The following is a 27,663-nucleotide window of genomic DNA, read 5'->3' on the forward strand; positions in this document are numbered from 1 at the left end:
TTCCTTATCTTGTGATGAAATCTCTTCTTTAGGAATATCTGGAATCTTTGCAAGACTTGGAGTCTGATAAAAATAACTGGAGAGCTATCAAGAAAGATCATCTGCTGGCCTACTCCAGCTTTGTCAAAATGACACTTTCTTCTAGAGATGTTCAGGAATGCAGAGAGACACTTGAAAGGTACTGTTTTAACTTTCCTGTAGTAAAAAAACCCCAGCTTTCTTTAAGAATTGTGTTTTGGTGGTTTTCTCTGGTGGTGGTTTTTTTTTTTTTCTGGGCCACAGAACACCTACCAAGCTTTCACTGCTTAACTTTGTGAATGGGTGAGGAGATTCTCTGTACTAGCCCCCAAGAATGGTTCTTGCTGGGTTTTAACACCAAGCTGTCTTTTGACTGAGGTGCAAGCCTTGTTTGAATAGTCAGCACACACCCATGGAGATATCATTGATATCCTGAGTCAATTAACTTTGCACCTTCTTCCCCTTCAGTAAGGGAATGTTCTGTACTCCATCAATTGACTAATCCAGATTTCCCAGACAACTTAAAAAAACCCCCACCCAACAAAAAAACCCAACGCAAGGGGTGGTTTTGGTTTTTTTATCAGCTTTGTCCTGATTGTTTTGTTCTAAATTACTGGAAATACTGGAATAATTAGGAACTTCAGGTGTAAGTATAATTGGGATGGAGGAAGCCACTTGCAGTAAGAACACTCTCCTTCAGGGAACACTGATGGTGTTACAGGGTCAGCTGGGCCAGCTGACTTCAAGGGGTATCATCTGTGGCACACCTAGAGTAGTACAAAATAATGTTTGTAGTCAATGTATTAAGATCTGTGTTCCTTTCTTTCCAGTATCTTCCCTTTCTTACTGACTTTTATTGACTTACCTTTATTTCTCAATTTTGCAATGGCTGTTATATTGTCTTTTGTAAAACAATATTCTTCAGTCTGTTAATCATGGGTGAGTATTTGAAGCAATACAGACAGTGGATGAGGAATACTTAGTGCCCAAGTATGTTTTATTTTCTTTTTCTCCTCTAATCTTGACCAAAACCATCTTGGGTTTTCTCCTGCCATTTTACTAGAGTCTTTCAAGGTGATTATATATGAAGCACTTCCAGATCATGGCAATGCTAACAGCCATAATAGTTTTGTCAGGTAATTGAAAGAGTGTTTTAACTGTTTTCTGGAAGGCCCCCCCCGAGTGGGGGTTGTGTACTAGCCTACAGCTACTCAGATTTCTACAGTATCTTTTATTTTTGAAGAGCCTGTCTAGCTGTATTTTGGACCTTTCTGGTAAATGAAGGAAAGGGAAGAGCAGAGTGATTAGTGCCTCCTGTATGTCTCTCAGTCTGCAGCAGTGAACAGGTTTTTCCACGTGGTTTGGGAGAATAGTTTTGAAAGCAGCTGTGCAAAGATGTGCTGAAAAAGACTGTAAATATCTAGGTAATATTTAATAGGTTATATTTCAATAAACTAAGTTGAGAGCTTTGGGAGTTTGAAACCATTATTGTACTTTCTGGTGCAACTCAGGCCTTAAGCAACAGACAGTACTAACCATTGACTTGTTACGTTACTTGATTCAGAGTTAAATAGCATCAGCCAAAACCATCTGCTATAGCTTTTGCCAGGACTCTGTTTAGAATGAGTCTTCTCTACGTTTCAGTTTCGATCGTGTGCTTCAGTTGGTGAAACCATATGTGAATGGGGCTGATGAGTTGTCTCGTACCTTTGTGGAAATGAAAGGACAGCTATACATGCATGCTGGAACTTTGCTACTGAAAATGGCCCAACACAATGAGGCACAGTGGCGAGTTGTGTGTGAACTAGCAGCATTGTGTTATCTGATAAGTTTCCAGGTAAGTAACTTTTTCAGTTTATGCCTTTAGTTGATGCAGTTCTTGAAATGTTCTTGCCGTACATGTGTTGAACTCCTGCATTCCTGAGACGAACTAGTGTTTGTGTGGTAAGGCAAGACTTCCTCCTCAGTCACCAAACCCTACACTTTCACAATTCTTTAAAAAGCTTCAAATGACATGAATAGGGTAAAAGTGTATGTTCAGCTTTTCCCCTTGTCTGATTAGCCTGATTCTTAAAGGCTAGTGAGTTTATTCCCTACAGTATACTCCCTTTTCTGTAATACGGCTGAACACATAATGTTAAGTATTAGGCTTATTCCTATAGGAAGGGAAGGGGATGAACTGAATAGTTCCCATATACTTGTGTAGACAGCAGAACTAAAAAATCAAGCCTAATTCTTTGCCTTAATGAAATAAAATTGATTGTCCTTTTTATGTCACTGCTTGCATTTCGGGTATTACTTGCTCTTGGGCGCCCTTAATGTTACTTACAATAGCTATAATTGTCCACCTCAGGGTTTTGGGTGGGTTCCCCACCCCATCCCCCAAAACCCCTGTGATACATGTCTTAGTGTACCTTCAAGATTAATTGTGAATTTTTTCTATGGTTTTCTAATACTAAAAAGAAGCTTGTTTCCTAAGACTAATTTAAATGATCTGCTCTTACTGTGAAAAAGCTGTAACAATTCTCTCCTTACTTCACCAGGTTCCTAAACCAAAGTCAAAACTAATAAAGGGAGATCAAACTGGACAAGATGTGCTAGAAATGTTGGCCTGTGACCGAAAAAGCCAGTCTGGTAATTAATAAAAATAGCTGCATAGTTCCATTGTAGTGCTATGGATAGTTACTTTAAAAGCTAATTGGTTTGTCAAAGAACACATGCATTATCTTGAAATGTAATGTTAACACTTCAATATGCAATAAAACTTTCTATATTTTGACCACATCTGTAAAACAAACCAGTAGTTTGATCCTGACACCTAAAGTGTTTTTTTCTTCTCTTCAGCATGCCAGAGGAGTGCGTTCTCTTTTTTTTTTTTTTTTTTCCCCCCAAGTGTGGTTTTTCCCCCCTCCTTTTTTGCCTCTCCAGTCCACTAAAATAGAATTTAACTTCTATGGTCTCTTAATCTACTGGAAATGCCTTCTGCCTGCTGATACTATTCCGCAAATGTTGTTAGCCCCAAGAAGAAAAGAAAATATTACTGTTTCCCTGTCCTTCTATCCTCTTACTTGTTCATCAGCTTTGCTCTTTTTGCTGCTAAGTATGGACAGTTTTCCAGTCTACAATCTCTTGCAGAGCCTAGATGAAAACAAACGAACACACTAGATATCAGGTTCAATTGTTTCAGAACGGATTTTGATAAAGAGACTTCTACTTATATTACAGCTACTTATTTTAAGGAAAGTTCAATGCCACTGTAATAATAATAATAAGATGGCTTTGTTTTCCCAAAGGACTGTATTTACAAATGCCTTGGGATTGTAGTCACTAAAAGCTTGGAAAGCCTATGTGCTGAAACACTGACCTAATTACGGGGAGAACATAGCTTAACAATCTGTAGGTTTCATAAGGGGAAATCCTGATTCCCACTCAGCCTTTGGTAACAAGAACAGTGCAGCGTATCAAATATTACTTTCCTTATGTTCACTGCTTTATTTATGTGAAGTGATATTTTTGTTTTCTAGGTCATATGCTGCTGAACTTAAGCCATGGCAAGCAAGACTTCTTTAAAGAGATTGTGGAATCTTTTGCAAACAAGAGTGGTTCATTTACATTGTTTGATAGCCTGTTTGAGAGTGGAGCTTCTAGAGAGAGATCTTTTATTGGCACAGATGATATTGGAAATGTCAGTACACAAGCACCAGTGCAAGTGGAACTTAATAAATATGATACTGGTAAGAGGCTGCTTTCTGAAACTCAACACAACTTTCTGTACCAGAAGCTCATCTACAAATACTTCATATTGCATCAAAAGACAAATACGTGGAATAGCTGCACAAAGTTGCCCTAATGTCCTAGGCAAGACTTAGGACTTTATTGCAAAGTAAATAAGTGCTTCTTGAATAATTCCTTAAAGATTCTGGAGAAGTTAAGTAGGTATCCTGAATATGGTAAGGATGGAAGTGAAAGGAAATCTGACAGTCACCCCCTCAGAAGCTTAAGGGGTTGATGGCTTGAGGACTCAGATGAACTGTCTACTTGATACGTTTGGCTAATTTGAAGTTTGTAATCTTTCGTAAGTGGAAGTTGCAATCTTGATGCTCGTTGGTCTGCAAAGTATCTTTGGCTGCTCTGACAGCGAAATGTGAAACCCAGCTTTGATCAGATACAAGTCTTGCTGCCTTGTAGGAAGCTGACATCTGCATCCAACTTTGTTTTTGCATAGGTGCTGTTCGAATGTACAATGGCAGTCTCCAGCACCTTGTGTGGCTCGGCTTGCAGTGGAACTCTATGTCCATCTTACCCCCAATGCGCAAATGGTTAAAACAGCTTTTTCACTTGCCCCAGGAAACATCAAGACTTGAGACAGATGCTCCTGAATCCATTTGCCTGTTGGACCTTGAAGTAAGTGAACTTTCCAAGTCCTTAAATGTACAATACAACTTAAGGTTTTTGGTATTTAATACCTTTTATTTATTTATCTTTACAAAAACAGGTATTTCTACTTGGGGTGGTATTCACTAGCAACTTACAATTGCAAGAGAAGTTTAATTCTCACTACAGCGCGCATCAGCCACAATTCTTACCATTGCCAGTGTGCAAACAGCTCTATACCGAAAAGCAAAGATCCTGGTGGGATGCTGTTCGTACTCTTATTCAGAGAAAAACAACGTAAGGTTTTCTTAGTTTCAAAATGTTTAACTATGCCTTTAGGCAGCTTCTGCTACAGCAGAATAGATTCTTGTAAAATTAAATGTCTTTTTTGACATATTTTACACATTAAAGTTTTGTTGTAGTAGGGACTTGATACACTTGAAAGATTTCTAAAAATGGAATTTTAATTTCTAACAATGCATTTCTAAACTAGAGGCATGTTAGGACTGTAACTGCGGGCTATATTCATCAAGCAAATGAGATGTGAACAGGTGAAAAATAGAATACTAATCAAGGACTGTTTCTTCTGATATTCAGACCAGGAACAGCAGCAAAACTGAGACTTATTGTACAGCATGGAATAAGTACTCTGCGAACACTGGGGAAGCATGGCCTTCAACCTGCCGTAATTATCCACTGGGCAAAAAGCCTGCAAAAAACAGTAAGCTGAGATTATTTTTAAATATGTGGAAGCTGAGGTGTTTTTCTCTCTTATTTTCCAAACTATAAGCAGACTGGGGGGGGGGGGCGAAATCAGAGGCGAATGTATTATTGAGAACTGTTGTTTATTTTGTCAGGCAAATTAGTTGCTCTAGTCACTCTATAAAGTACTCTGTCTTAAACTGTGGTGTTATTTGCTACATGTATGTCACTTTATATAGCTCTTGAGAGAAACTCCTCGAGGTTTATGTCAAGTGTCAGACAAGCACTCTTGGAACTTTTCATAAAAGCAGGAGAAGGACGAATATGAATAGCATTTTGACTTGAATTTGTTGAAATAACATTCCCTTTTCTTCACCAGGGCATTAGCCTTAATTCCTTCTATGACCAGAAAGAATACATTGGACGAAGTGTCTACTACTGGAAGAAAGTTTTGCCTATGATGGAAATTATTAAAAAGAGGAGGAGTATTCCTGAACCTACTGATCCTCTCTTCAGACACTTCCATAGCGTAGACATTCAGGTACAGATTGATTAAGCTGCAGTTGAAGTAAGAGAAGGTCTGTGTCAGAAATGTATATAGTCGTGGCATGTTTCTCTGCATTGTACAACTCATGTTATTAGTATAAAACTGTTATTGATGAGATTTGGTAGTATCAGTGTCTGATGGGGGGGGGGGGGGGGAGACAAAATCTGTCCTTAACACTTTATTCTTACCTTTAAAACTATGTAGATGATTGGAAGGCACTGAACACCCTTAGTATCAACTTTCTTTGAAAAGTATTTTCCCTGTATTATAGGAAGAAAAATAATAGTGAGTGTGTAATTCCATTGCAAGGTACGAGGTTTGTCTTTCGCTTTCTTCATAGGTCTCTCAGGTTGCAGCGTATGAAGAGGAGGCACGTATAGCGTTTGCAATGTTGGATGCAGTTGATGGCAAAACTGATGACGCTTTATTAGCATTTGAAGCTATTAAGAATGTGGTTTCATACTGGAATCTTGCCATGGTAAGTTCATAAATTGCATTACCCTGAAATGCTTTGCTTTATTCAGTTGACATCCTAATTAATCTGCATCCTGTTCTTTAGATCTTCCAAAGAAAGGCAGAAGAGATTGAAAATGATACCACGCTGCCAGAAGAACAAGAAGAACACAAAACTTACCTTCTTAAAAGCAAGCATTATCTAATGAAGATCATTGAGGAAAGCTCCTCAGATACGTCAGTAACTGAGGAAGTAAGTAATTCTTGCTTTAAAAACTTGTTTCAAGTGCCTTTGGTTACCATTACAAAATGAAATTGTTTGCATTGATGTTAGCTTTTTTTAGACCAGGCTTTGCATTAAGGCAAGTTCAGCTTATTTCTTCGCTCAAGACAAATAACCTGCTTAACACCAGTGGGTTGATAAACTCCAAGTAGCTTCTGTAACTTTCCAGATCATGCAGTATTCTGACTACTCTGTGATGAAAGCTTTAATGTAAACAAATAGCTTTTGCCACTATCTTTTTATAGAGGTTGATACTTGGAAAAAATAGAATTAATGTTTGTGTGAATTGTTTTCTTACATCGGTCTTAGCAGATTTAGAGCTTTGCTGAAAATCAGTTATTTGTCTAATGAAAGCCTTGTGAATTGTTCAGCCAGAATTCTGAATGTAATCTGTCTTGCTCTGAGGGGGAATTGCAATTGTGACTCATATTTCAAATAACTTTCTAGCTGCCGGTGTCTATTGAAACTGTGAGGGAAATGCTAGATACAGTGATCCAGGAACTTGGCGAGAATGGTGAAGAGGGGAGTCCAGCCTTCCGAAATGGTCTGTCACGAGCTGTAGATTCAGAGATGAAATATTCCACTCCATCACCAACTAAGTTCTCTCTCTCACCGGCTAAGAGTTACAAGGTATATCAGCCAGCTGTTATTTCAGGGAATTTCAATGTTTGAATAAAAATTCACAAGACTCAATTAGCTTTTTTTTCCCCTAGTTTTCTCCTAAAACTCCTCCTCAGTGGGCAGAAGATCACAGATCTATACTTCAAATGATCTGTCAGCAAGTGGAAGCTTTAAAGGTAAACAATTTTGTCAGCATATTCAGTGAAGAACAGCTGACCTTCTAGTTACGGTAAAGACTTAGTGGGCTAGAACGGGCTAACTTACAGTTCCTAGACTATTACTTAATCAGTGGATTTAGCTTCTGTAAACATCTACCTAAATTGAGTGCAAGAGTAAATATTTTGCTTAAAAACTCTTATTTGGGACTTGGGCAGGGGGTGCAGATGCAACCCTTGTAATGACCTTATGCAGAAAGAGTTCTGCTTTTACCAGCTTGGTTCTCATCTGCTTGGCTCTGTTTTTCTTTTTAACTTCTGCCTTTAGAACACAGTCTTAGTACTTTGTATTGCATGGGCAGATCTTGTATGATTCTGGCAGGTCAGGTACCTCTTGATTTTATTTATTTATTTATTTCCTGGGCTTGGACATGCTTTTTAATAGAAAAAGGGTCAGGATCATTACTTATGTTTTCATCTACAAATACTTATGTAATATATACTTACACTCTTGATTGGCACACGATCTTGACAGAATGAAATGCAAGAAATGAAACTTAATAATTCTAACTCAAATGCGTCATCTCATCGGTGGCCTGCTGAAAGCTATGGAACAGATACAATGTCAGAGGGTTATCAGAGAGCACAAAATCTTCATGAAGCTCCATTAACGGGTAAGTTGCTGAATTTTTATCTAAATGCTTAGCTAAACAAAGTAAGACTTTTGAAAATATTACAGAAATGTGTTAGTGTTTCACAATTGAAAACTGATTGGTGGGGAGAGTCCATTCAAAACAAAAACAACTGAAAAATCAAGTATAAACAGTTTTCCTGATGTTTCTTTTTAGTTGCTACCACTGGTCCATCTGTATACTACAGCCAGTCACCTGCCTATAACTCTCAGTATCTTCTCAGAACTGCTGCAACCAATGTAACGCCAACAAAGGTGAGAACAGATCTATCCATTTAAGATACTTCCAATGATCTACTGAAAGTTATTGCTTTTGATTCTACACGTTGTTGGATGTAATTACAGTTCCTTAAATAGTATTTAGTAAACTTGGACTGCTAGGGCTAAACTGATAATTTATCTTTCTGCCTAATTTTGGGGATGTGGGAATTTGGGAGGGAAAGCCAGCAAAATGTGTTTGTAATATGTTAGTACATGTCCCCTACAGGTTATGTGTGATAGTACTTTGTTCTCCCTGCTCCCCGCCCCCCTCCCAGTAGTATGGCAAAAGAGAATGGGGTTTTCAAGGCTTTTTTGATTTAAAAACAAACAAACAAAAAACCGCACTCATCTTGTGCCCCTTTTTCAATGCTCATTTTCAGATGCCCTGCAATATTTAAACGAATCAGTTTAAACTAAGTTAAAATTAATTTAGATGTAAACTTGTATGTATTATACCTATTATGTGAGCTTCACCACAGTAAGACTTTGTTCTCTATGTTGCTGTAATAAGCAAAGCAATTGTTTTCTGCATTTTCTTTAGGCTCCTGTCTATGGCATGAACCGACTTACACCTCAGCAACATATATATGCTTATCAACAACCGATGCATACACCACCTCTGCAAAACCCTCCTGCTTGTATGTTTTCCCAAGAAATCTATGGCACACCTCTGCGTTTTGATTCTCCTGGTACTGGACTCATTTCTCCTCGTGGAGGTGATGATTACTACAATTACAGTGTTCCACAGGCAAGCACAAATCCACCATTGCCTGAACCAGGCTATTTCACAAAGCCTTCAGTCGCACCACCAATTGTAAAGCCTACAGAACCAAAAGGGCTAGAATTTACAAAATCTGTCAAATTTGGACAGCCAGGAACAGCAGAAAGATCAAAAACATCTCTGTCAACACCACCACAGTCAAGTCAGCCAACTTTTAAATTCAACACTAACTTCAAGTCTAATGATGGAGACTTTACCTTTTCATCTCTTCAAGCACAGCCTCCTAATGCAGCTTTTAATAGCAGCGATAGCCTCTTGTGTCTTCTGAAATCTGATAAACCTTTACAGGATGATAGATATGCAGAACAAAAACCAGTTAACGATCACATAAATAGTCAAAGAAATGTCTTCAATTTTAGCAATAAACATGTTCCAGGCATCTCTTTTAGAGAAAGCATAGGACAGAATACACACAAAAACCTGGCTTTTGAGAAGAGTGATATGCTTAGCGTCCAAGAACCAAGCAAGCCTGTATTTATGACTTCAAATTCGGATTTGGCCAATAGAAGTCATGAAACAGAGGGAGGAAGCACCCATGGTGGAGATGAGGATGATGATGGTCCTCATTTTGATCCTGTGGTGCCACTCCCTGACAAGATTGAAGTAAAGACAGGTGAGGAAGATGAAGAAGAATTCTTCTGCAACAGAGCCAAGCTATTTCGTTTTGATGCAGAATCTAAAGAATGGAAAGAAAGGGGTGTTGGAAATGTGAAAATACTGAAACATAAAGTATCTGGCAAATTTCGTCTCTTAATGAGGCGGGACCAAGTGCTGAAAATCTGTGCAAATCACTACATAAATACTGATATGAAATTAACTCCAAATGCTGGATCAGATAAGTCATTTGTGTGGCATGCTTTAGATTATGCAGATGAGTTGCCAAAACCAGAACAGCTTGCAATTAGATTTAAAACACCTGAGGAAGCAATGCTTTTCAAAAGTAAATTTGAGGAGTCACAGAATATTTTAAAAACCATGGGATCAAATATTGATACATCTGTGACTCAGAGCAGTGGGACTCCAAGAGAAACAACAAATCAGGACATCAAGGAGCCTAGCAGATCCATTTCTGGGAACCTGAACTTCGGCTTTCAGCTCCCGAAAGATGGAGTGAGCAGTGAATCTGATAACAAAGGCAGCCTTACAGCTACATCTGCTGCATCTGACCCTACCACTTTTTCATTTGGAAAGGAAGCCCCGCAGACCTATTCTTCTGGGGGGTTTGGACAGCATCTGTTGAAGAAGGATCAATGGGAGTGTAAAGTATGTTCAGTTCCAAATGAAGCAACTGCAAAGAACTGTGTATCATGTCAAAGTCCAAATCCAGATGTGTGGGAAACGCATTGCGCCCCATTAACTGAATCTGCTGCAAGTTTCAAAGCCAGTGTTAACACTGTCCAGGACAAATTTGGATCTGCTTTTGCTAAAAAGGAAGGTCAATGGGACTGCAGTGTCTGCTTAGTAAGAAACGAACCCACTGCCTCCAAGTGTGTTGCCTGTCAAAATCCAAACAATACTAATACAGCAGTATCTGGTCAACAGACTTCCTTTAAATTTGGCCAAGCAATTGCTCCAAAGGCGGTTCAAAATGACTCAGGAACTGCTTCTCTTAAAAAGGAAGGTCAGTGGGACTGCTCTGTATGCCTAGTACAAAATGAAGCAAAAGATGTGAACTGTCGTTCTTGTCAGAATCCTAACCCACAAAGTCAACCCAATGTGCCTATACCTACTATTCAGGCATCCCTAGCTCCCAGGTTTGATTCCATTGCTGATGCAAGTAAGCCTCAGAAAAATGGATTTGAAGGGCTTTTTACTAAAAAGGAAGGGCAGTGGGATTGTAGTACTTGCTTTGTGAGGAATGAAGGTTCTTCACCAGCTTGCGTAGCCTGCCAAACACCAAATCCGTCTGCTAAGCCTGCTGGAGATGCTTCATCGACTCCTACTTTTGGCTTGAAAAGTAAATTATCTGAATCTGATGGAGGACAGTTGGGAACAGGCTTTAAGTGTGATTTCTCAGAAAAGGGCTTTAAGTTTGGTCATGCTGAGCAAGGCAAGACACCATCATTTACATTTCAGATTCCTTCTGATACTGAAGCTAAGCCTTCAAAGGAAGGATTTAGATTTTCAATGCCAGCGCCTGCAGACGGATTTAAATTTGGGATACAGGAGACTAGTAAAAATACCACTAAGAAAGATGAGCCATCCAAAGAGTGTACAACTGGCTTCTTAAAAAGCACTGATGGAAAAGACAAAAAGGAACTGTCTTCAGATAGTGAAACTACATTCCAATTTAAAGAAACAGCAAACAAGGAGAAAGGTGACTTTGGTTTTGGGCAAAATAGCAACACTTTCACTTTTGCTGAGCTTGCAAAAAGTGCTCCTAAGGAAGGCTTTCAGTTTGGCAAAAAAGACCCTAACTTCAAAGGCTTTTCACGTGAGGGTGAAAAGGTGTTCTCTTCGCAGGATTCTAAAACGGATCACAAAGCAAACACATCTGCTGACCTTGGCGAGAAGGATGATGATGTGTATAAGACAGAGGACAGTGATGATATCCATTTTGAACCTATAGTTCAGATGCCTGAAAAAGTAGAACCATTTACAGGAGAGGAAGATGAAAAAGTGTTGTACTCCCAAAGAGTAAAGCTGTTCAGGTTTGATCCAGAAACAAGCCAGTGGAAAGAACGTGGGGTGGGCAACCTGAAGATTCTTAAAAATGAAGTTAATGGCAAAGTAAGAATATTAATGCGGCGTGAGCAGGTATTGAAGGTGTGTGCAAATCACTGGATAACAACAACAATGAACTTGAAACAGCTGTCTGGCTCAGACAAAGCATGGATGTGGATGGCCAGTGACTTCTCTGATGGTGATGCAAAGCTGGAACAACTGGCAGCAAAATTTAAGACACCAGAGCAGGCTGAGGAGTTCAAACAGAAGTTTGAGGAATGTCAGAGGCTACTTCTAGATATACCACTGCAGACACCTCATAAACTTGTTGATACAGGTAGGACAGCTCAACTTATACAGAAAGCAGAAGAAATGAAGTGTGGCTTGAAAGATCTAAAAACATTTTTGACAGATGACAAAACTAAATTGTCAGAAGAGGAAAATGTAAACTCTGTTGGTGTCAGCAGTACTTCTGACCTGGTTATAAAGCCACATGCTGAAAGTACTGGGCCTACTCTGGAATGGGATAACTATGATTTGCGTGAAGAAGCATTGGATGATAGTGTAAGTAGTTCTGTATATGCATCACCTCTTGCAAGTAGCCCTGTAAGGAAAAATCTGTTTAGATTTGGAGAGTCTACCACAGGCTTTAGTTTCAGCTTTAAATCTGCCTTGAGCCCATCCAAATCTCCTGCCAAACAGAACCAGAGCAGAACATCAGTAGGCACAGATGAAGATTCTGATGTTACTCAGGAAGAAGAGAGAGATGGGCAGTACTTTGAACCTGTGGTACCTCTGCCTGACCTTGTGGAAGTGACCAGTGGTGAGGAAAATGAGCAAGTTGTCTTCAGTCACCGAGCTAAGCTCTACAGATATGACAAAGATGCTAATCAGTGGAAAGAGAGAGGTATTGGAGATATCAAGATATTACAGAACTATGACAACAAACAAGTGCGTATAGTAATGAGAAGAGACCAGGTACTAAAACTGTGTGCCAATCACAGAATAACACCAGATATGAATATGCAACAAATGAAAGGATCTGATAGAGCATGGGTATGGACTGCATGTGACTTTGCAGATGGGGAAAGGAAAGTAGAACTTCTAGCTGTGCGATTCAAGCTGCAAGACGTTGCAGACTCATTTAAGCAAATTTTTGATGAAGCTAAGCATGCCCAAGAGAGAGACACACTGATAACGCCTCTTTCTTCTCGTGCCAATACGCCAAAGGAGTCTCCGTGTGGTAAAAATGCTGTTGCTGTACTAGAAGAAACTACCAGAGAAAGAACTGACCTCAGCCATGGTGAGGATGCTTCTGATGTAACTGTAGAGGTCACAGAAGCGTCAAACACTTCTGAAACACCAACAAAAACAGTGGTTTCTCCGCCAAAATTTGTATTTGGATCTGAATCTGTCAAGAGCATTTTCAGTAATGAGAAGTCAAAGACATTCACATTTGGAAATACTTCAGCCACTGGTTCTCTCTTTGGCTTCAGCTTTAATCCTCCAAGAAAGAGTGAAGACCATATTCCAGCATCTCAGAACACGGCAGAGAAAGAACTGGAAGCATCTGAACCACCAAAAAGCTCTAGTGTTCCTCAGAAGCCTCTAGACAGCAAGGTAGACAACTTGCCTGCTTCAACACAAGATGGACCTTCTAACTTCTCATTTAGAATTCTGGAAAAAGGTGAGTGTCAACTGAACTAGTAATTTATTCAACTATGCAACTTATTAAGCAGTCGTCTCTATGCTATTCAATACTCTTTGTTGTCTCATTAATATGTAATCGCTTTCAGTTCTAATGTGGGTACCCAGTCTTCACAAGTTCTCAAGAGTTTCAGCTAAAGGAAGGAATTTGAAGTTATAATTATTTTTATAGAAAAAATGAGTGTGTGATGCAGGATGGAGTTTTGTGAGATAAGTGAGAAAGGGGATTTCAGGTAGGAGCTATAACTCTGAAGTGCTATACCTGAATCTCAGGCTTAAGTGCTTAATGAAGGAGCTGCGGTTTCACTTTTTGAGACTTAAATAGGTAGTTGGATTGGCAGCGTATGTACCTGGGCATTTGCTCTGAGTGGTAGAGTGTGAGAACAGCAAATTTGAATCATCCCCATGATTGAACAGATGGTTATTCTAAAACTACTCTATGCATTTGTTTAATTATTTGCCTCTGCAATGTCAGATGTGTACCTTAATTAACACCAGATGTTAGCCTCTTTCCTTACTGAAGAGAGATGTGTGATTACATCCTCAGTCATACAGTTTCTGACACTGTCTGAAAAAAATGTGGTTGCAGAAGTTGTCGCTGCCACATGACCACTGTAATGTGCTGGTGTCTCTTAAGCATTTTAATGGTAGAGCACTTCTCTTTGACGGCTTCATATGCTGCTTCCCATCAGTGCAAAGCTGTTTAATCAGATGGTAGTTTTTAATTTACATACTAGTGTCAGAATTATGAAGACATACTGTCTGTTTATTAACTAAAGTATAATAAAGTGACGTGGCTGAAGATGATAGTGGTAGTCCGTTCACACGGGTTGGATAAGCTTGTGTAGAATTAACAGATTTCCTACTGTGAAATATGACTATGGAATGCTTCCAGAACATAGATAAGTCTGTTTTACCCTTTTAAAATTCCAGGTAAACACTTATGTCTGAACAATTTATTTTTTTAGGATTTAATTTTAGCCTTTTTAAATCTAATCCAATGGCCTTTTGGACAAGCACATCTTCCATGCAACCTGATAGTAAAGGTATTTACATACTGCACTGAATGTGTGATAAAAACACTGTAGCAGGCATGGACAGTAACCCAACTGTGGCAAAGCAGTTGGCTCAGTAATGCTTATAATTAACATGCATGCTGAAGAAGAGTACTTAAAATTATGTGTCTGACTGCTGTATTTGTCATATTGGAGAATGTCTCTAGCCCTTAGTGTGTTAATACGAGCTAGCACAATGGATGACCCTGTTTAAGCTTTTGGCTTCCGTTTGCCTTATTTTCTGAGGGTATCTGCCTTGCGCTTCTCCATCACAGTTTTACTGAACATGCACACTGGAGCTCTAAAGAAATTGAATTCTCCTGTTATTTTTAGAGAATACATCTCTTAGTGCCTGAGGTCTTTCACTTCAATGAAATATGCTTGAAGATGTCAAGACAGGTTATCCAGTAAAACACTTGAATGTATTTAGCCTCTCTGTTGGAAATGTTTAATTCAGTTTCCCCATTATCAATATGTTAACTGCTGCACTTCTAAAAACAAGGAGCACACAGAAATGAGGAAGCCAACTCCTTAGCTACTGCTTAGGCGTATATACTTCATGTATAATATGAAGTCAGCCTTTGCTGGTCAGGAAACTCTTATTGAGCAACCAATTTGTTTACATTCAGAACCAGGAACCAAAACTGTTACAGCTTATAGTTTGATTATATGTCATTATAAGATATTACGAATGGTGCTTCTTGCAAGTGTGCTTGATGTAAGCATACTCAACTTACATAGTTCAACAGCTTTTTAAAATTAAAAAAGCAAATTTTTATTCTAGTCTGTACTAGTCTTCTAATGTTAGTGTCTTACATTGTTTAAAATGTCAAAACACCGTTTTCACAATATTGTATTTCTAGAGAAGCTGTTCTTGTTTAAACACTGAACTCTTGTTCTGTATGTATGATCAACTGTTTTGTGTTTTTAGGCATCCCTGTGCATGGAGTTTATTAACAACTCTGTTTTATTTTCATCATTTGATGTCCATAATGTCAAGTGATTAGGCATTCTGTGCCAATGCATACATGAAGAACTCTTACTACCTCAAATTGATCCTGTTTTTATATTAGGGGTGTGTGAGGGCAGGGGTGTGTATAGTTTAACAAAATCAAACAAAACATGCCTTTCTGGTACCTCAGACTGTTCTTCATGTCTACTTTTCTGGTACCTAGGATATGATTATATACTTAGTGATTTATTTATGGTTGATAATTGTCTTCAGTGTAGCTTTTTGGTGGCTTTGTTTTGGGCTTTGATAGCAAATTACTTTGAGAAATCCTTTCTAAATTAGACTTTCAAGCCTACCCAATGCAAATATAATCTGAGGCTTTCTCATGGGGAACATCTTTTGGGGGGTGGCTTCTGAGTTGTGCTAGTGAAACATTCAAAAGAAATTTAACCTCATAGTAGTTCTGCAGCTCCATGCAAAAGTTACTTAAGTTTTTCTTAGGTCAGGTCGTGAGCTTTTTATAAGGGCTTCACAGGTTTGAATCAAAGTTACGTCAATTGCATGTTACTCTATCAGTTGCATGCATTATGGTCTAAACTTTGGTGCTTTTCTCTTATATTCAGAAGACATTTACTGGTATATGCACAAGAAAAAAATATCACTATTGTGACTAGCTAGATATTTAGGCCTACCTGGTCTTTATGTCAGTTGAAACAAAAGCAAAATACAATACACCAGTGGAAAGAACTGTTGTGCATGGTATTGTTCTTTATTTTCTTCCTTCCATATACTAACAATGTTTTGTGTGGATTTTTTCCTCTGAGTAGAAAGTTTTATTATTACACAACCGACAGTCTTTTAAGAGTATGTTGTATGTATGCATGGCTGCCTGTGAAGATATATTTAAGCTGTCTGCAGCATTTTTGAATACGAAAAACTAACTCTCTTGTGGGTAGGGTGAGATGAAATTGACTTAACTGAACCAGTGAACATCTTGCTCAGTCTTAATATTCTGAGGGCAAATACATGTTGTAACCTTAATCTTTGTTGTTGAACCCTTTTGTTGCTTTGTGTGGGCGTTTGGAACAGTAGAATCTTAGTCCAGTGTTTGATAGATCAGCTTCATGGAGAACTTTTACCTATGGATTAATCTGAAGTGGCTATTTAATGTATTGCTTTTATTCAGCTACTTTGCATAAAGGCTACTGAAGGAGGCTGTATAATAATTCTTTAGGAATGCTGCCTGTCAAATATGACGGACTATATCCTCTGCTGCTAGTGTCTTCTAGCTAGCTTTATACTGTTCTCATTAAAGGAAGTTCACGCTTTTACTATGTACCTGAGTGACTTTGGAAGAAATATTTTTTTGTTGAAGATATATTTTTGAAAACTTTCTAATCCTAAGAAAAGCTGGTTTTTGCTGTAACCTTTAATGGTTGTAAGACGAAATATTCCACGCTTAAACCTCTGTGGTGAACTTGGTGCAAATTTACTCAATCCAGTTGAGACACTTGTTTAACTAATCTGAGTGAATAAACACATGCCAATGTGCAGGATACCTGCATATCTTCATAACATGGTACAAGATGTACTCCTAATTCTTAAATTAGATAGGGTTAGTGAGTTTTTTGCATATGGTTCTGGGAAAATATATGAAAACATCTATAGCCTGCTGTCATGATATGAAATTTGCTGTTTGAGAATTTTATCCTACATTTACTTTTTACAGGCTCAGAAAAGCTATTGAGATCTAAAAAAAAAAAAAAAGTGAGCAAAAAGGATTACTTTACATAACTGTGTGCTGGTAATGGGTTTGAGCTATACTTGGATATTTAAATGCCTGAAATTATTAACTTGTAGTTGAAGGGAGGGTCAACTAGGGCAGGGGTTAGGGAGAGAACACTTTGAAAAAAGACTTAAATGTCAACTATTGCTTTGGATTTTGCTCTTATTCTACTATTCTTTATATTGCTCTTAATCTAATGGAAGGGACTAGTGGGAAAACTACTTTTAAAAAGCAGATTTATTTTAGTGTCAGTTGTCAGATGATCAAGGGGCATGTCTATAAACATCACACTTCTTTTCTGTCCTTGTTTCCTCTTGCAATGATGGATATCAAACTGCATGAGCAGGAAAATCGCTGTTCCTCAAGAACTGAGTAGTAGTCTGGTTCCTAGATGAAGATTTAGGTTGCCACTGACCACTCTGTGCCACAAACTTAACAGATATTTTCTAACGAAAAGAACATTGAGCTTTTAAGAGTATCCTTCAAAATCTGGTGACTAGTTTAACTCAAACTTGAAGAATGTTAACAAATAGGTTGACTTAAGAAAGCAATGAAATTGATCTTAGAAACAGCTGATGCATGGATATTGATGTGCTTATGGGGTAACTTTTATAAATAGCTCATAAATTTGTTTCTCTCACCTTTACCCCCAACCTCCCCCTCTCAAAACAAAACTAAACCCCAACACAAACAAACTAAAGCCCAACCAAACAATACATGATGCTTAAGCTGGTATATTCTCCCTCTTTCCTTCCATTTTCTCATAATAAATGCAAATCTTTGTTTCCAAAGCTGTTCTTATAGCCTTATTTTTTTTTTCTGCAGTTTGCTGCAGGCTGTGCTTTCAGCTTTAACCTTTGATTATGCACTATTTTTTCAATACAAGTGGAATGGACCACTTGAAAGAGGCGGGAGAAAAACCTATATAATGAGATTGATAGTGGTATTTATTCTTGCTGGAAATGCTAGTTAAATAGGCTAAAAGAATATTTTTTTGTGGAACTAAAAATTACTTTACTTTTGGAAAAAAGTGTCAGCAACAGCTATTATGATAAAAGAGATTAGCTAATAAAAAGCTCAGATTTCATATAGGTAACCTGCAATAAGTTCTATTCAGTTGCTGTTTAATAATTTCTAGAATCTAAAACACTGTCCTGGTTTCAGTTGGGATAGAGTTAATTTTCTTCCTAGTAGCTACTGTGTTCTGAATTTAGTATGAGAATAACGCTGATAACACAGATTGGCTTAGTTGTTGCTAAGTAATGCTTATATTAAGTCAAGGACTCTTTCAGCTTCCCGTAGAAGCTGAGAGGGAGCACAGACAGGACAAGCTGGCCAAAGGAATATTCCATATCATAGACGTCATGCTCAGTGTATAAATGGGGGTTGGCCAGGGATCCATGATCTGTGCTTGGGATGGGCTGGGCCACCAGCTATCGTGCAATAGTGAGAGCAATTGCATTGTGTTACTTCTTTTTTATATTTTTTATTATTATTATTATCTCTTTCATTACTGTTCTATGAAACTGTCTTTATCTCAACCCATGAGGTTTGGGGTTTTTTTTTTTCCTTTTTTCTCCCTCTTTTCTCTGCCCCATTGTGGGGAGTGAACAGGTATGTGATCTTAGTTGCCAGCTGAGGTTAAACCACAACAAGAACTTTTAAGCAATGTGGTAGGACATGTTGTAGACAACTTCACTTTTTTCAGCCTGAAGTTTGCCCCTCTACCTCTAGATAACACCTACATCCCTCTTCTTCGTAGTCATATTTTATTTGACATGAGGACTTAATCCTTGTAACAGTATAAAGATGCAGGCTTGTTTCTGTTCTGATACTTAAATTCCAAAGGCAACAGAACAGGATGTAGTTGGGTATGCAGGTTAGAATTTCTTAAGTTTTAACAGGATGGTCTGTCCTAGCATTCTGTAACGTTAATTTTTGTTTCCTGTTGCTCAACAGGAAAATATGTAGGCTCCAAATGTATTTCTAACTCCCTTAGAACTCAGTTCTGTAATAACAGCAATGTGGGGTTAATGTTATTCCCTGTTCTGAAATAATTAAGTTCTAATGGTTTGGGTTTTTTCTGTAACAAGCTGAGAAGACAACAGCGTCAGAAGATGATCTTCCATCTGATGAGGTTATAATAGTTTATGAGTTAACACCTACCCCTGAACAGAGAGCTCTCGCTGGCTTTCTCAAGCTGCCTTCAACATTCTTCTGTTACAAGAATAAGCCTGGATATGTGAGTGACGAGGACGATGGTAAGGAATGCCAAAGTTGATCTTTGTGTTGCCTTTTTGTGGGGAAAGGGTGTAATACACTACACTGGTACAGCCCCACCTCAAGCATGGTGTGCAGTTTTGGGTGCCTTGATATAAGAGGGATATCAGACTATTAGAGTGTGTCCGGAGGAGGATGACCGAGATGGTGAAAAGCCTCAAGGGCTAGAGTTAGGAGGAGCAGCTGAGGTTTTTTGAGCTTGGCGAAGAGAAGGCTGAGGGGTGACCTTATCACAGTCTACAACTTCCTCAAGGGGGGCAGCAGAGGGGGAGGTGCTGAGCTCCTCTCTCTGGTGACCAGCGACAGGACATGAGGAAATGGAATGAAGCTGTCAGGGGGAGGTCAGATTGGACTCTGGGAAAAGGCTCTTCATGGAGAGGATGGTCTTGTTCCCCAGGCTGGTTGTGGCACCAAGCTGATCATAGTTCAAGGAGTGTCTGGACAACACTTCGTCATATGGTTTAGTTTTAGGTAGCCCTGTGAGGAGCAGGGAGTTGGACTTGATGGCCGTTACGGGTCCAACTTGAGCTATTCTGTGATTCTGTGAACTATCAGAACCATTAGATGCTCAAATATTTTTGTTTGGACTGATGGGAAATAATCCTGTCATCTCTCTTACAGCCAAAGATGTACGCTTAGGTCTTCACAACAGAATAGTACTATGGAGGCCCAGGAATGACTAAAGGAAATTTGTATTGGTGTCTTATGGGTGTTGACACTCATATTACCAATGTAGTTGGTTAGGTAAGACTAAATAATTAGACGTCTGAGCCTAGTCTCATGTGAGCAAGAGGCTTACTTCTGTAACTTAATTTTAGAGACAAATACAAGGCAGCCTTTATCAAAAAGGAACATGCTCACATTCCCTAAGTGCCAGACTAACGCTTATTTTTCTTCTAAAGCAAATTCCTAACACTAAGACTGGAAAGGTTTTATATCAAATCTTAATTACATGCAACTAAATTACTAATTTATTAAGGAGCAGATATGTTAAATGGAAGTTCTGAAGCATTGGGAGAAGACAAGCCCCCTCCCACAAATATCTGAGCTTGCTAGTTTTTATATAAAAGATTTTCAGTCCTCCTTCCCAGTTCTGTTTAGTAGTATTTTTAATAAAATCACTCAGTAAGAAATGTGTTTTCTGAAAACAAAACTTGTGCCACACATCCATAACAATCTATGCTGAGAAAAGTGTCAATAGCACACTGAAGCACATATATGCAAAATAGGAAGCAAAAGCTTACTTGTTGATCTGTGGAACTCTTAAAACATAAGCAAATATTGTGCATACTTGGTAGGCTTGTGAGTCAAAAGGGCTTAGCAGACTTTTCTGTGCTTAAAGGATGCCTGAGAACTTACGCTTGTTTCCTGTATTTAAGATGAAGACTATGAAACAGCTGTTAAGAAACTTAATGGAAGACTGTATCCCAGCGATTCAGAAGAGAAAAAGAAATTGCAAGATCCTCTAAAAGGTATGTCTTAAAACACAATACTTAAATTTCTTATATACTGAAACACAAGCTCTAAATCTGATGGACACTTGGGCATTGAGATTAATTTTATATTTCCTGAGATGGTTTTCAGAAATGGTGCTGCTGGAAGCAGAAGAGCATCTCAAAATACAGCTTTAAGCTCAGTATGTTGAACTGTTAGTTAGCAGTAAAGTGTTACCTGAATGACAAATGTACATTTCATGTGGCCTCTAAATAAGAACATCAAAGTGTCTTCCTACCTTGAGCTCCTTCTGAAGAATTCAGCTTGGGACAGTACTGTACAAGACAAAAGTTGTCTACATCTGTGAATACTTGCTACTTCTGCAGATAGTAAAATTAAGCTTATGAGTTGATATTGTTCAATTAAAAAAAAAGATATTTAGTCTTTATACTAAAAATACAGGTATAGAAGATTGGATTTGCTGCTTCTGTTTGTGTCTGCTTTGGCTGTGCCTCAGACTTTGGTGTTGCATAAATGAAAATCTGGGTAGATACTTGTAGAAGTAAAGTTTGGTATTTTTTTGAGATATGCGCTAGAAAGGAGGCATATATATTGAGCCATCTGAAATATGAGCAAATGTTGAAGGAAGCTACTAGTAGTGGCAGCTGCAAGATTGAACTCTTCATCGTTGCATGGAAATTTCTGATGCCAATAGAAAACCAAGTATGGTGAATTTCCAGTTCTAGTTACCCCAAGTGCAGTTAAGTTAGTTCTTGCTTCCACTTTTTAAACAGTGATGCTATTAGAAAAACTGATGAAGTCCTACTTCAAGTTGCTCTGGTTATCTTGAGGTTATTTTATAACGTGGGTGCCAAAAAATACTGCAGTATTTAGCTGCCTTCCCAGCTATTTTCCACTAATTTTTATTCTTTGCAGTAGGTACCACAGGAAAAAGTGAATTCAATAATGAAAGAGAATGTGTTACTGCTTGGGAAAAGAAACCAACTCCTGAGGAGAAGACTAAGGCAGAAACTCTGCAGGTTCCTTCCACATCTGTTTGTGGTGTCAGCAGTGATACGGAGAATGACAGTCCAGAAGATTTTCAGACAGAAGTTAAAATTGAAGAAACGAAAGTAAGAACTAAATCTTTACTAAACTTTTTGTCATTAAACTTGTACAATCACTTCATACACATGTGAGGTGTTACATAGTTTTCACCTTGTGAGAACAAAAATATCAAGTGGTGAAAAACTGTTTGACTCTTGTTGCTGGGCCTCGAGTCTTTGCTAAAATGGAAGCTTAGATCTTAAGTTCCTTGGGAACAGAAAGGAGGTATCGCTGTTTTCATAAAGTATAAACTGCTTTGGCTAGTAAAATTGGTCCTAATGTGTGTGTATAAGGACGAATTGATTTCAGAAAGTAATAGTAATTTTTTAAAAAGCATTCTACTACAAAGATACTTCAGTCTCTTGTCCTGTTAATGTCCAATGTGTGTTAAGTGTAATGGAAATCTTCAGAAATCTTATAACAACAACTTTTCTTGGTGTGTTTTTTTTAATAAAATGACTATTATTAGTGTCCTGAGGAGGTACTTTGAATAGTAGGCTCTTCTAGGTTATTTGCTTATTACCTTACTTTTTTATTAATCTCAGGACAATGAGGTTACAAGCTCAACTGACTTCCTCTGTACCAGTAAGGAAGAAGTACCTACTTCAACAACCAGTGAGGTGACAGTATCAGTCCAGTCAACCACCAGCAGTGAAGAACCAGATTCCACTACGGAAACCGTGCATGTATCACAGACTTTATCAGGAGCTGATGACAAACCTGTAGACTTGTCAACTAAAAAAACTGATTCGGACTGTTCGGAGTCAACACAAGGTAAGGTCAGGGGTATGTCCTTTTTTTTTTTTTTTCTTTTGTAGGAACTTAACTGTGCTTTTCTCTATATTAGTTTATCCCCTGCCTTGCAGGGAAGTGGTACCACTACTAAATTAGAAGCATGAGTACCAGTCTAGTAAAAATGTGCCTGGGGATTAAAATAATTATATGCATCAAATTCTGGTGTGTTCAGATGGCACTACTACAGAGCAATGCTAGTGTCTGTTGTATAATTTCTATAATGTACTAATGTCTAACTACTGAACTAATGTCTCATTAGTTTACTGTTAAATACTGCATATATACTTACTGGAGCTCTGTGGATCTTCAGGAAAGCAACATGCTGAAACTATCACACACAGTCTTGAGCCCTTTTTTAAAACCATAATAAATGACTGTCATCATGACAAGTGGCATGCAAACTTCTTAAATTTATTGGAAGGGAAAAATGCCGTAGAGACTCTCCCTTTTTTTTTTTTGTGACTACATAGCATTAAACACATTTTCTTTAAGAAAGGCAAAGAAAAACCTTGGATTTTCTCCTCTTATTTGACAGAAAACAGAATCATGGGATTTGGTTTCGGCAATACTGCAGGCTTGTCGTTTGCAGATTTGGCTTCCAAAAACTCTGGAGACTTTGCTTTTGGCTCAAAAGGTGAGTTAAACTAGTCTGAGACAGACACTCAGGTGGACTTCTGCTTCATACAATATACCTTTTGTGCACCAAATTTCTACTATCAATCAGTTAACAACTGGTTTTTTGCAAGTTTTTGTCTGGAACTAAAACCTACATAAAGTTTAAAATGTAACTCTCTCTTAATTATAGATAAAAACTTCAAATGGGCAAATACAGGAGCAGCTGTGTTTGGACAGACAGCCCGTAAAGCAGACGAAGATGAAGGTGGTAGTGATGATGAGGTGGTACATAGTGATGATATCCACTTTGAGCCAATTGTGTCCTTACCAGAGGTAAGGGGACTTCTGGGATACAAACCAACAGTAAGATAAGCATGTCTGCTAACACAGCAAGTTTTTAAAAATGCTTTGCTTAACTAATTTTGCTTTCTGTGTTGTGTGCTTTGTGTTCTGTATTTCTCTCACTGCCAATGTAGAAACACCTGCTGTTTTAAATCCTAGTGCAGCTTAGCACTGGGGAGGTGTCTGGTGCATCAGTTAAAATCTTCAAAGTTTACTTCGTTATACCTTGTCTGAATATTAATCAGTATGCAAATTTGTAAGCATAATTCATAAAGGCTAAAACTGATTCATTATAGCACTCTTGAAAACCAAGTGGAGTGAACTGCTAATACAACTCAGCTGTGGCTTTGTATCCATGACTTGTAGATTCAGTTCTGTGAAAGCCATCCCAACTTAGGGTAAAAGGGAGTTCTAGAATCACTAAGCAATAAAGATGTAGTACAATTAACCTCACCTGAAGGCAAAGGGAACTATGTTAGTTGGAAAATAAATTGTTTTTCAGGAAGCAGGAGAACCTTCAACTTTGAAGGTAGCCTTATAACTTACTGACGAGGCTTCACACGTTGCTCATGTCTTGATTTGGTATTGAGCCTTAGTGCGCCTCGTAACCATTTCAGACTTCTCCGATGTTATATCATCTGGCTTGCCTATAGATAATATTCATAAATTCAATTATAGATTAGTATAATTATTAAGCAAGACAAGTAGAGCACAAATAAACAGTATGCAGTGTCCTTTTTTTTGAACAGCAAATCTGATGTAGTTCATAACACGCTTTCAACCACGTTCTTCAAAATTTGCAGGCCTTTGTTCATCTGTGTCATATTATGACTTCTGTGGTTTTCTTTCTTCCCTTACTTGCTGCTTCTCTTCTTCAGTCGCATTTTGCCCTCCACGAATAGTTGTTTGTCATGTATTTCTCCAATTCTCTCAAGTGTTTCTTACCTTTGGAAGATTTTTTTTTTTAACCAAAGGAGGTTAGAGGCCAGTTAATATGCATACATAAAGTGAGGAGGAGATATGGCTGTCAGGCTTCAGTTTGTTATGCTCGGTTGGTGTTTATTCTGTTCAAATGCAAAGATCAAGTTCATTAACAATGTTCAAAAGGTAATACCTGAAATGACAGTAGTACTGTGTCTTCACTTCTCAATGTGCACGTCATTCAGCAAACCTGAAACTTTCCTGGGAAACTTGCCAGAACACTTGGTAGTGGTTTTCTTAAAGAAAGAAAAATCCACAAAAAAAATCCTCCAACAAACAAAAAAAACACCCCCAAAGCAAAAACCAACAAACACCCACCAAAACCCATATGCAGCACAGCGAAGTAGTATTGCAGTGCTATAATTAATCTCAAACTGCAATTTGTTGGGCTGTTAAATTCAAAAAATGCTAGATGTTCTAATCATTTTGGTGTGTGATGATATGATGTTTGAGAAAGGAGAACACATTGACTAATTTTCCATTAATATGTCAGAATCATCATAAATACTATTAATGTCATTGGTGACAGCAGCTCTTGGAAATTGCATCAAATCTTGGAAATCACTATGCTGTTTTTTAGGTGGAGGTAAAATCTGGAGAAGAAGATGAAGAAATTCTCTTCAAAGAGAGGGCAAAACTTTACAGATGGGACAGAGATGCTACTCAGTGGAAGGAGCGTGGTGTTGGAGAGATAAAGATCCTCTTCCATACACAGAAGAAATACTATAGAGTCCTCATGAGAAGGGACCAAGTTCTTAAAGTCTGTGCAAACCACGTCATCACCAAAGAAATGAACTTAGTGCCCTCTGATACGTCAAACAATGCTTTAATTTGGACAGCCACAGATTATGCTGGTAAGTTTGGGGGTTTTTGGGTGGGTTTTGTTTTTTGGTTTTTTTTTTAGGTGGTGTGTAGTTTCTGTGGCTTTGTTTTTCGTGGAGATTATATAAGACAAAAGCAAAAACATTTTGTTTCTGACTATACTGAATGGAACTAAAGAAACCTGTTCTCGGATTTATTTTCAGATGGTGAAGTAAAAGTAGAACAACTTGCAGTCAGATTTAAAAGCCAAGAAATGGCTAATTCTTTCAAGAGGAGGTTTGAAGAATGCCAGCTAAGCTTGTCAGAACTACAGAAGGGACACTTATCTCTGGCAGCAGGACTGTCAAAGGACACCAACCCCGTTGTGTATTTTGAAGTTTCTGCTGATGATGAACCTTTAGGACACATAACCATGGAGCTGTTCTCAAATATTGTCCCTCGAACTGCTGAAAATTTCAGGGCCCTGTGCACAGGAGAGAAAGGATTTGGATTCAAGAACTCCAGGTTTCACCGAATAGTGACTGACTTTGTGTGTCAGGTAAGCACAACAGGAAGACTCTTAATTAAGAGAATGAGATGCATCTTTGCTAACAATGACACTTTAAAAAAAAAAATCACTTAACCAGGATAGCACATTCTTGCTGGCAGCATGAATTTAGTGTGCAAGATACTCTCATCTGTCTTCTCCCTACAAGGTGAGAAATGGTGCAAGCAGCATGTGCTGCCTGAAGCCAAATGCTTTTTACCTGTGTCTGCCAGCTGCCTGATGCTCTAGTGTTACCTAGTGCTGCCATGTTAGTGTGGAAGGAAAAACGGAGCCTGATGCTGAACAGGAACACCAAGGAAAGTAGGGGTTCCCAAAATTACCATTCAGCCTTCTCTCACTCTCTCTCTCTACAGGGAGGAACTTACGTATCCTCACCTCCTAAGAACACTTACTTTCCAGGCTTCTGTTACATTTTAAAGTACGCTTTGTATTTCAGATATTGTGCACTTTAAAACTGACATTACAAATACTGTACATGCTCAAGTTTCCATCTAAAAAGAAGTCTTCTAGATCTCATTATCATGCAGAAGCCTGTTCCTTAAAGTACTCAAATTGTCCGCCAAGAATATCAGCCTGCAGTGCATCTGAACCCCTGTGTAGATAGTGTTGGTTTTAAACCTCTGTGTGCATTTGGTAGCACTAGCAAGTTCTTCATAAATGCTAAAGGCTTAAGAGATTGATCATAGCTGAGAGAGACCTTCCCTTTCCTAAAATTCTCATCAGTAATTCAGTGAGGTTTAGTGACTTGTAACAGACAGAATGAACCAACTTCCTTACACGCTATGCTAATGTTCCTGCATGTCACAACATCCCTGAAGACAGGGCACAGCGCTCTACGAACTCAGAAGTAGACAGTAATACTTCTTGTAACAAGCTAACAGGCTTGCTACTGGAATAAAAAATTACCCAGTCTCCTGATGAGGTATCACCTGTCTCTGAAGTACACCCTTTATGGCTCTTTTGTTAAAACTGTGCCTTTCTGATAAGGAACACAGTGTTGCTTATTTACTGTTTAAACTTTTTTCGGGGTATTCCATGTCCTATAAGGAGCAGACTTTCTTAAAACAAGTTAACCGCACTATGCGTACGTAACCTGACAAAAAGTGAGCTTTTATCACATGAAAATAGTGTATTCTAAGTTTGCTCTGCTTTGCCTGAACTTTTTCCAGGTACTCAGTGAGAAGCTTTGCAATGAGAATTAAGGCTTTCCTTCAAAGATACGATAACCCATACTGTTACTTTTATGCGTGTAGCCAAATAGTTAGGAGCCGGAAGCTCGCTGCCTTGCAGAAAGACAAAAGATGCTGCTTGCTAACAGTAGCTGCTCTCCTAAACAAGCAGTAACATGGCAAAAGCTGCTGCCTACACAGAAGCAAGAAACTGCTGATCATTGGTACCTTAACCTTTTTAAGATGATCAGGTCTGTGCCTGCAGAGACTAAGCAAGGACAGGCCTGCAGTGAGATAATGCAGGTCTCTGCTGTCAGGGCCAAGTGATGCAGGAAGCAGGCAGTGGGAAAGACAGGCCCAGAGGAGTGACCACCATGTGGAGCAGGAAGATAAAATCCTGTGCTCAGAATAAATGAGGAATAAATACTTTCCGCTACTGCTTCCATTGCCATAAACAAAGCTGCTGAAGCTGGGATGCCTTATATCTAATCAAATACACTACTTGTGAAGATTATGAGTTC

General features: G+C 38.5%; 1 protein-coding gene across 4 annotated transcripts in view; it reads left to right on the forward strand.

Moving 5' to 3' along the window:
- The window catches only part of RGPD4 (RANBP2 like and GRIP domain containing 4), a 33,339-nt gene that overhangs the window by 5,069 nt on the left and 607 nt on the right, over nucleotides 1-27,663 (forward strand). The window contains exons 6-29 of one of the 4 annotated variants that reach the window (XM_074560502.1): nucleotides 33-178; nucleotides 1,663-1,855; nucleotides 2,562-2,652; nucleotides 3,543-3,752; nucleotides 4,244-4,422; nucleotides 4,514-4,689; nucleotides 4,990-5,113; nucleotides 5,474-5,635; nucleotides 5,982-6,119; nucleotides 6,201-6,347; nucleotides 6,825-7,007; nucleotides 7,091-7,174; nucleotides 7,689-7,827; nucleotides 8,002-8,099; nucleotides 8,647-13,237; nucleotides 14,226-14,303; nucleotides 19,144-19,311; nucleotides 20,710-20,802; nucleotides 21,701-21,897; nucleotides 22,417-22,645; nucleotides 23,202-23,300; nucleotides 23,472-23,614; nucleotides 25,185-25,458; nucleotides 25,630-25,964. In XM_074560502.1, the coding sequence (XP_074416603.1) occupies nucleotides 33-178; nucleotides 1,663-1,855; nucleotides 2,562-2,652; nucleotides 3,543-3,752; nucleotides 4,244-4,422; nucleotides 4,514-4,689; nucleotides 4,990-5,113; nucleotides 5,474-5,635; nucleotides 5,982-6,119; nucleotides 6,201-6,347; nucleotides 6,825-7,007; nucleotides 7,091-7,174; nucleotides 7,689-7,827; nucleotides 8,002-8,099; nucleotides 8,647-13,237; nucleotides 14,226-14,303; nucleotides 19,144-19,311; nucleotides 20,710-20,802; nucleotides 21,701-21,897; nucleotides 22,417-22,645; nucleotides 23,202-23,300; nucleotides 23,472-23,614; nucleotides 25,185-25,458; nucleotides 25,630-25,964 (8,277 nt within the window). The remainder of the gene's footprint in view (nucleotides 1-32; nucleotides 179-1,662; nucleotides 1,856-2,561; nucleotides 2,653-3,542; nucleotides 3,753-4,243; nucleotides 4,423-4,513; nucleotides 4,690-4,989; nucleotides 5,114-5,473; nucleotides 5,636-5,981; nucleotides 6,120-6,200; nucleotides 6,348-6,824; nucleotides 7,008-7,090; nucleotides 7,175-7,688; nucleotides 7,828-8,001; nucleotides 8,100-8,646; nucleotides 13,238-14,225; nucleotides 14,304-19,143; nucleotides 19,312-20,709; nucleotides 20,803-21,700; nucleotides 21,898-22,416; nucleotides 22,646-23,201; nucleotides 23,301-23,471; nucleotides 23,615-25,184; nucleotides 25,459-25,629; nucleotides 25,965-27,663) is intronic. The other 3 variants (XM_074560510.1, XM_074560518.1, XM_074560529.1) reach the window with 3 other exon arrangements.

Source organism: Larus michahellis, chromosome 1 (assembly GCF_964199755.1).
Source record: "Larus michahellis chromosome 1, bLarMic1.1, whole genome shotgun sequence".
Classification (NCBI taxonomy): Eukaryota; Metazoa; Chordata; class Aves; order Charadriiformes; family Laridae; genus Larus; species Larus michahellis.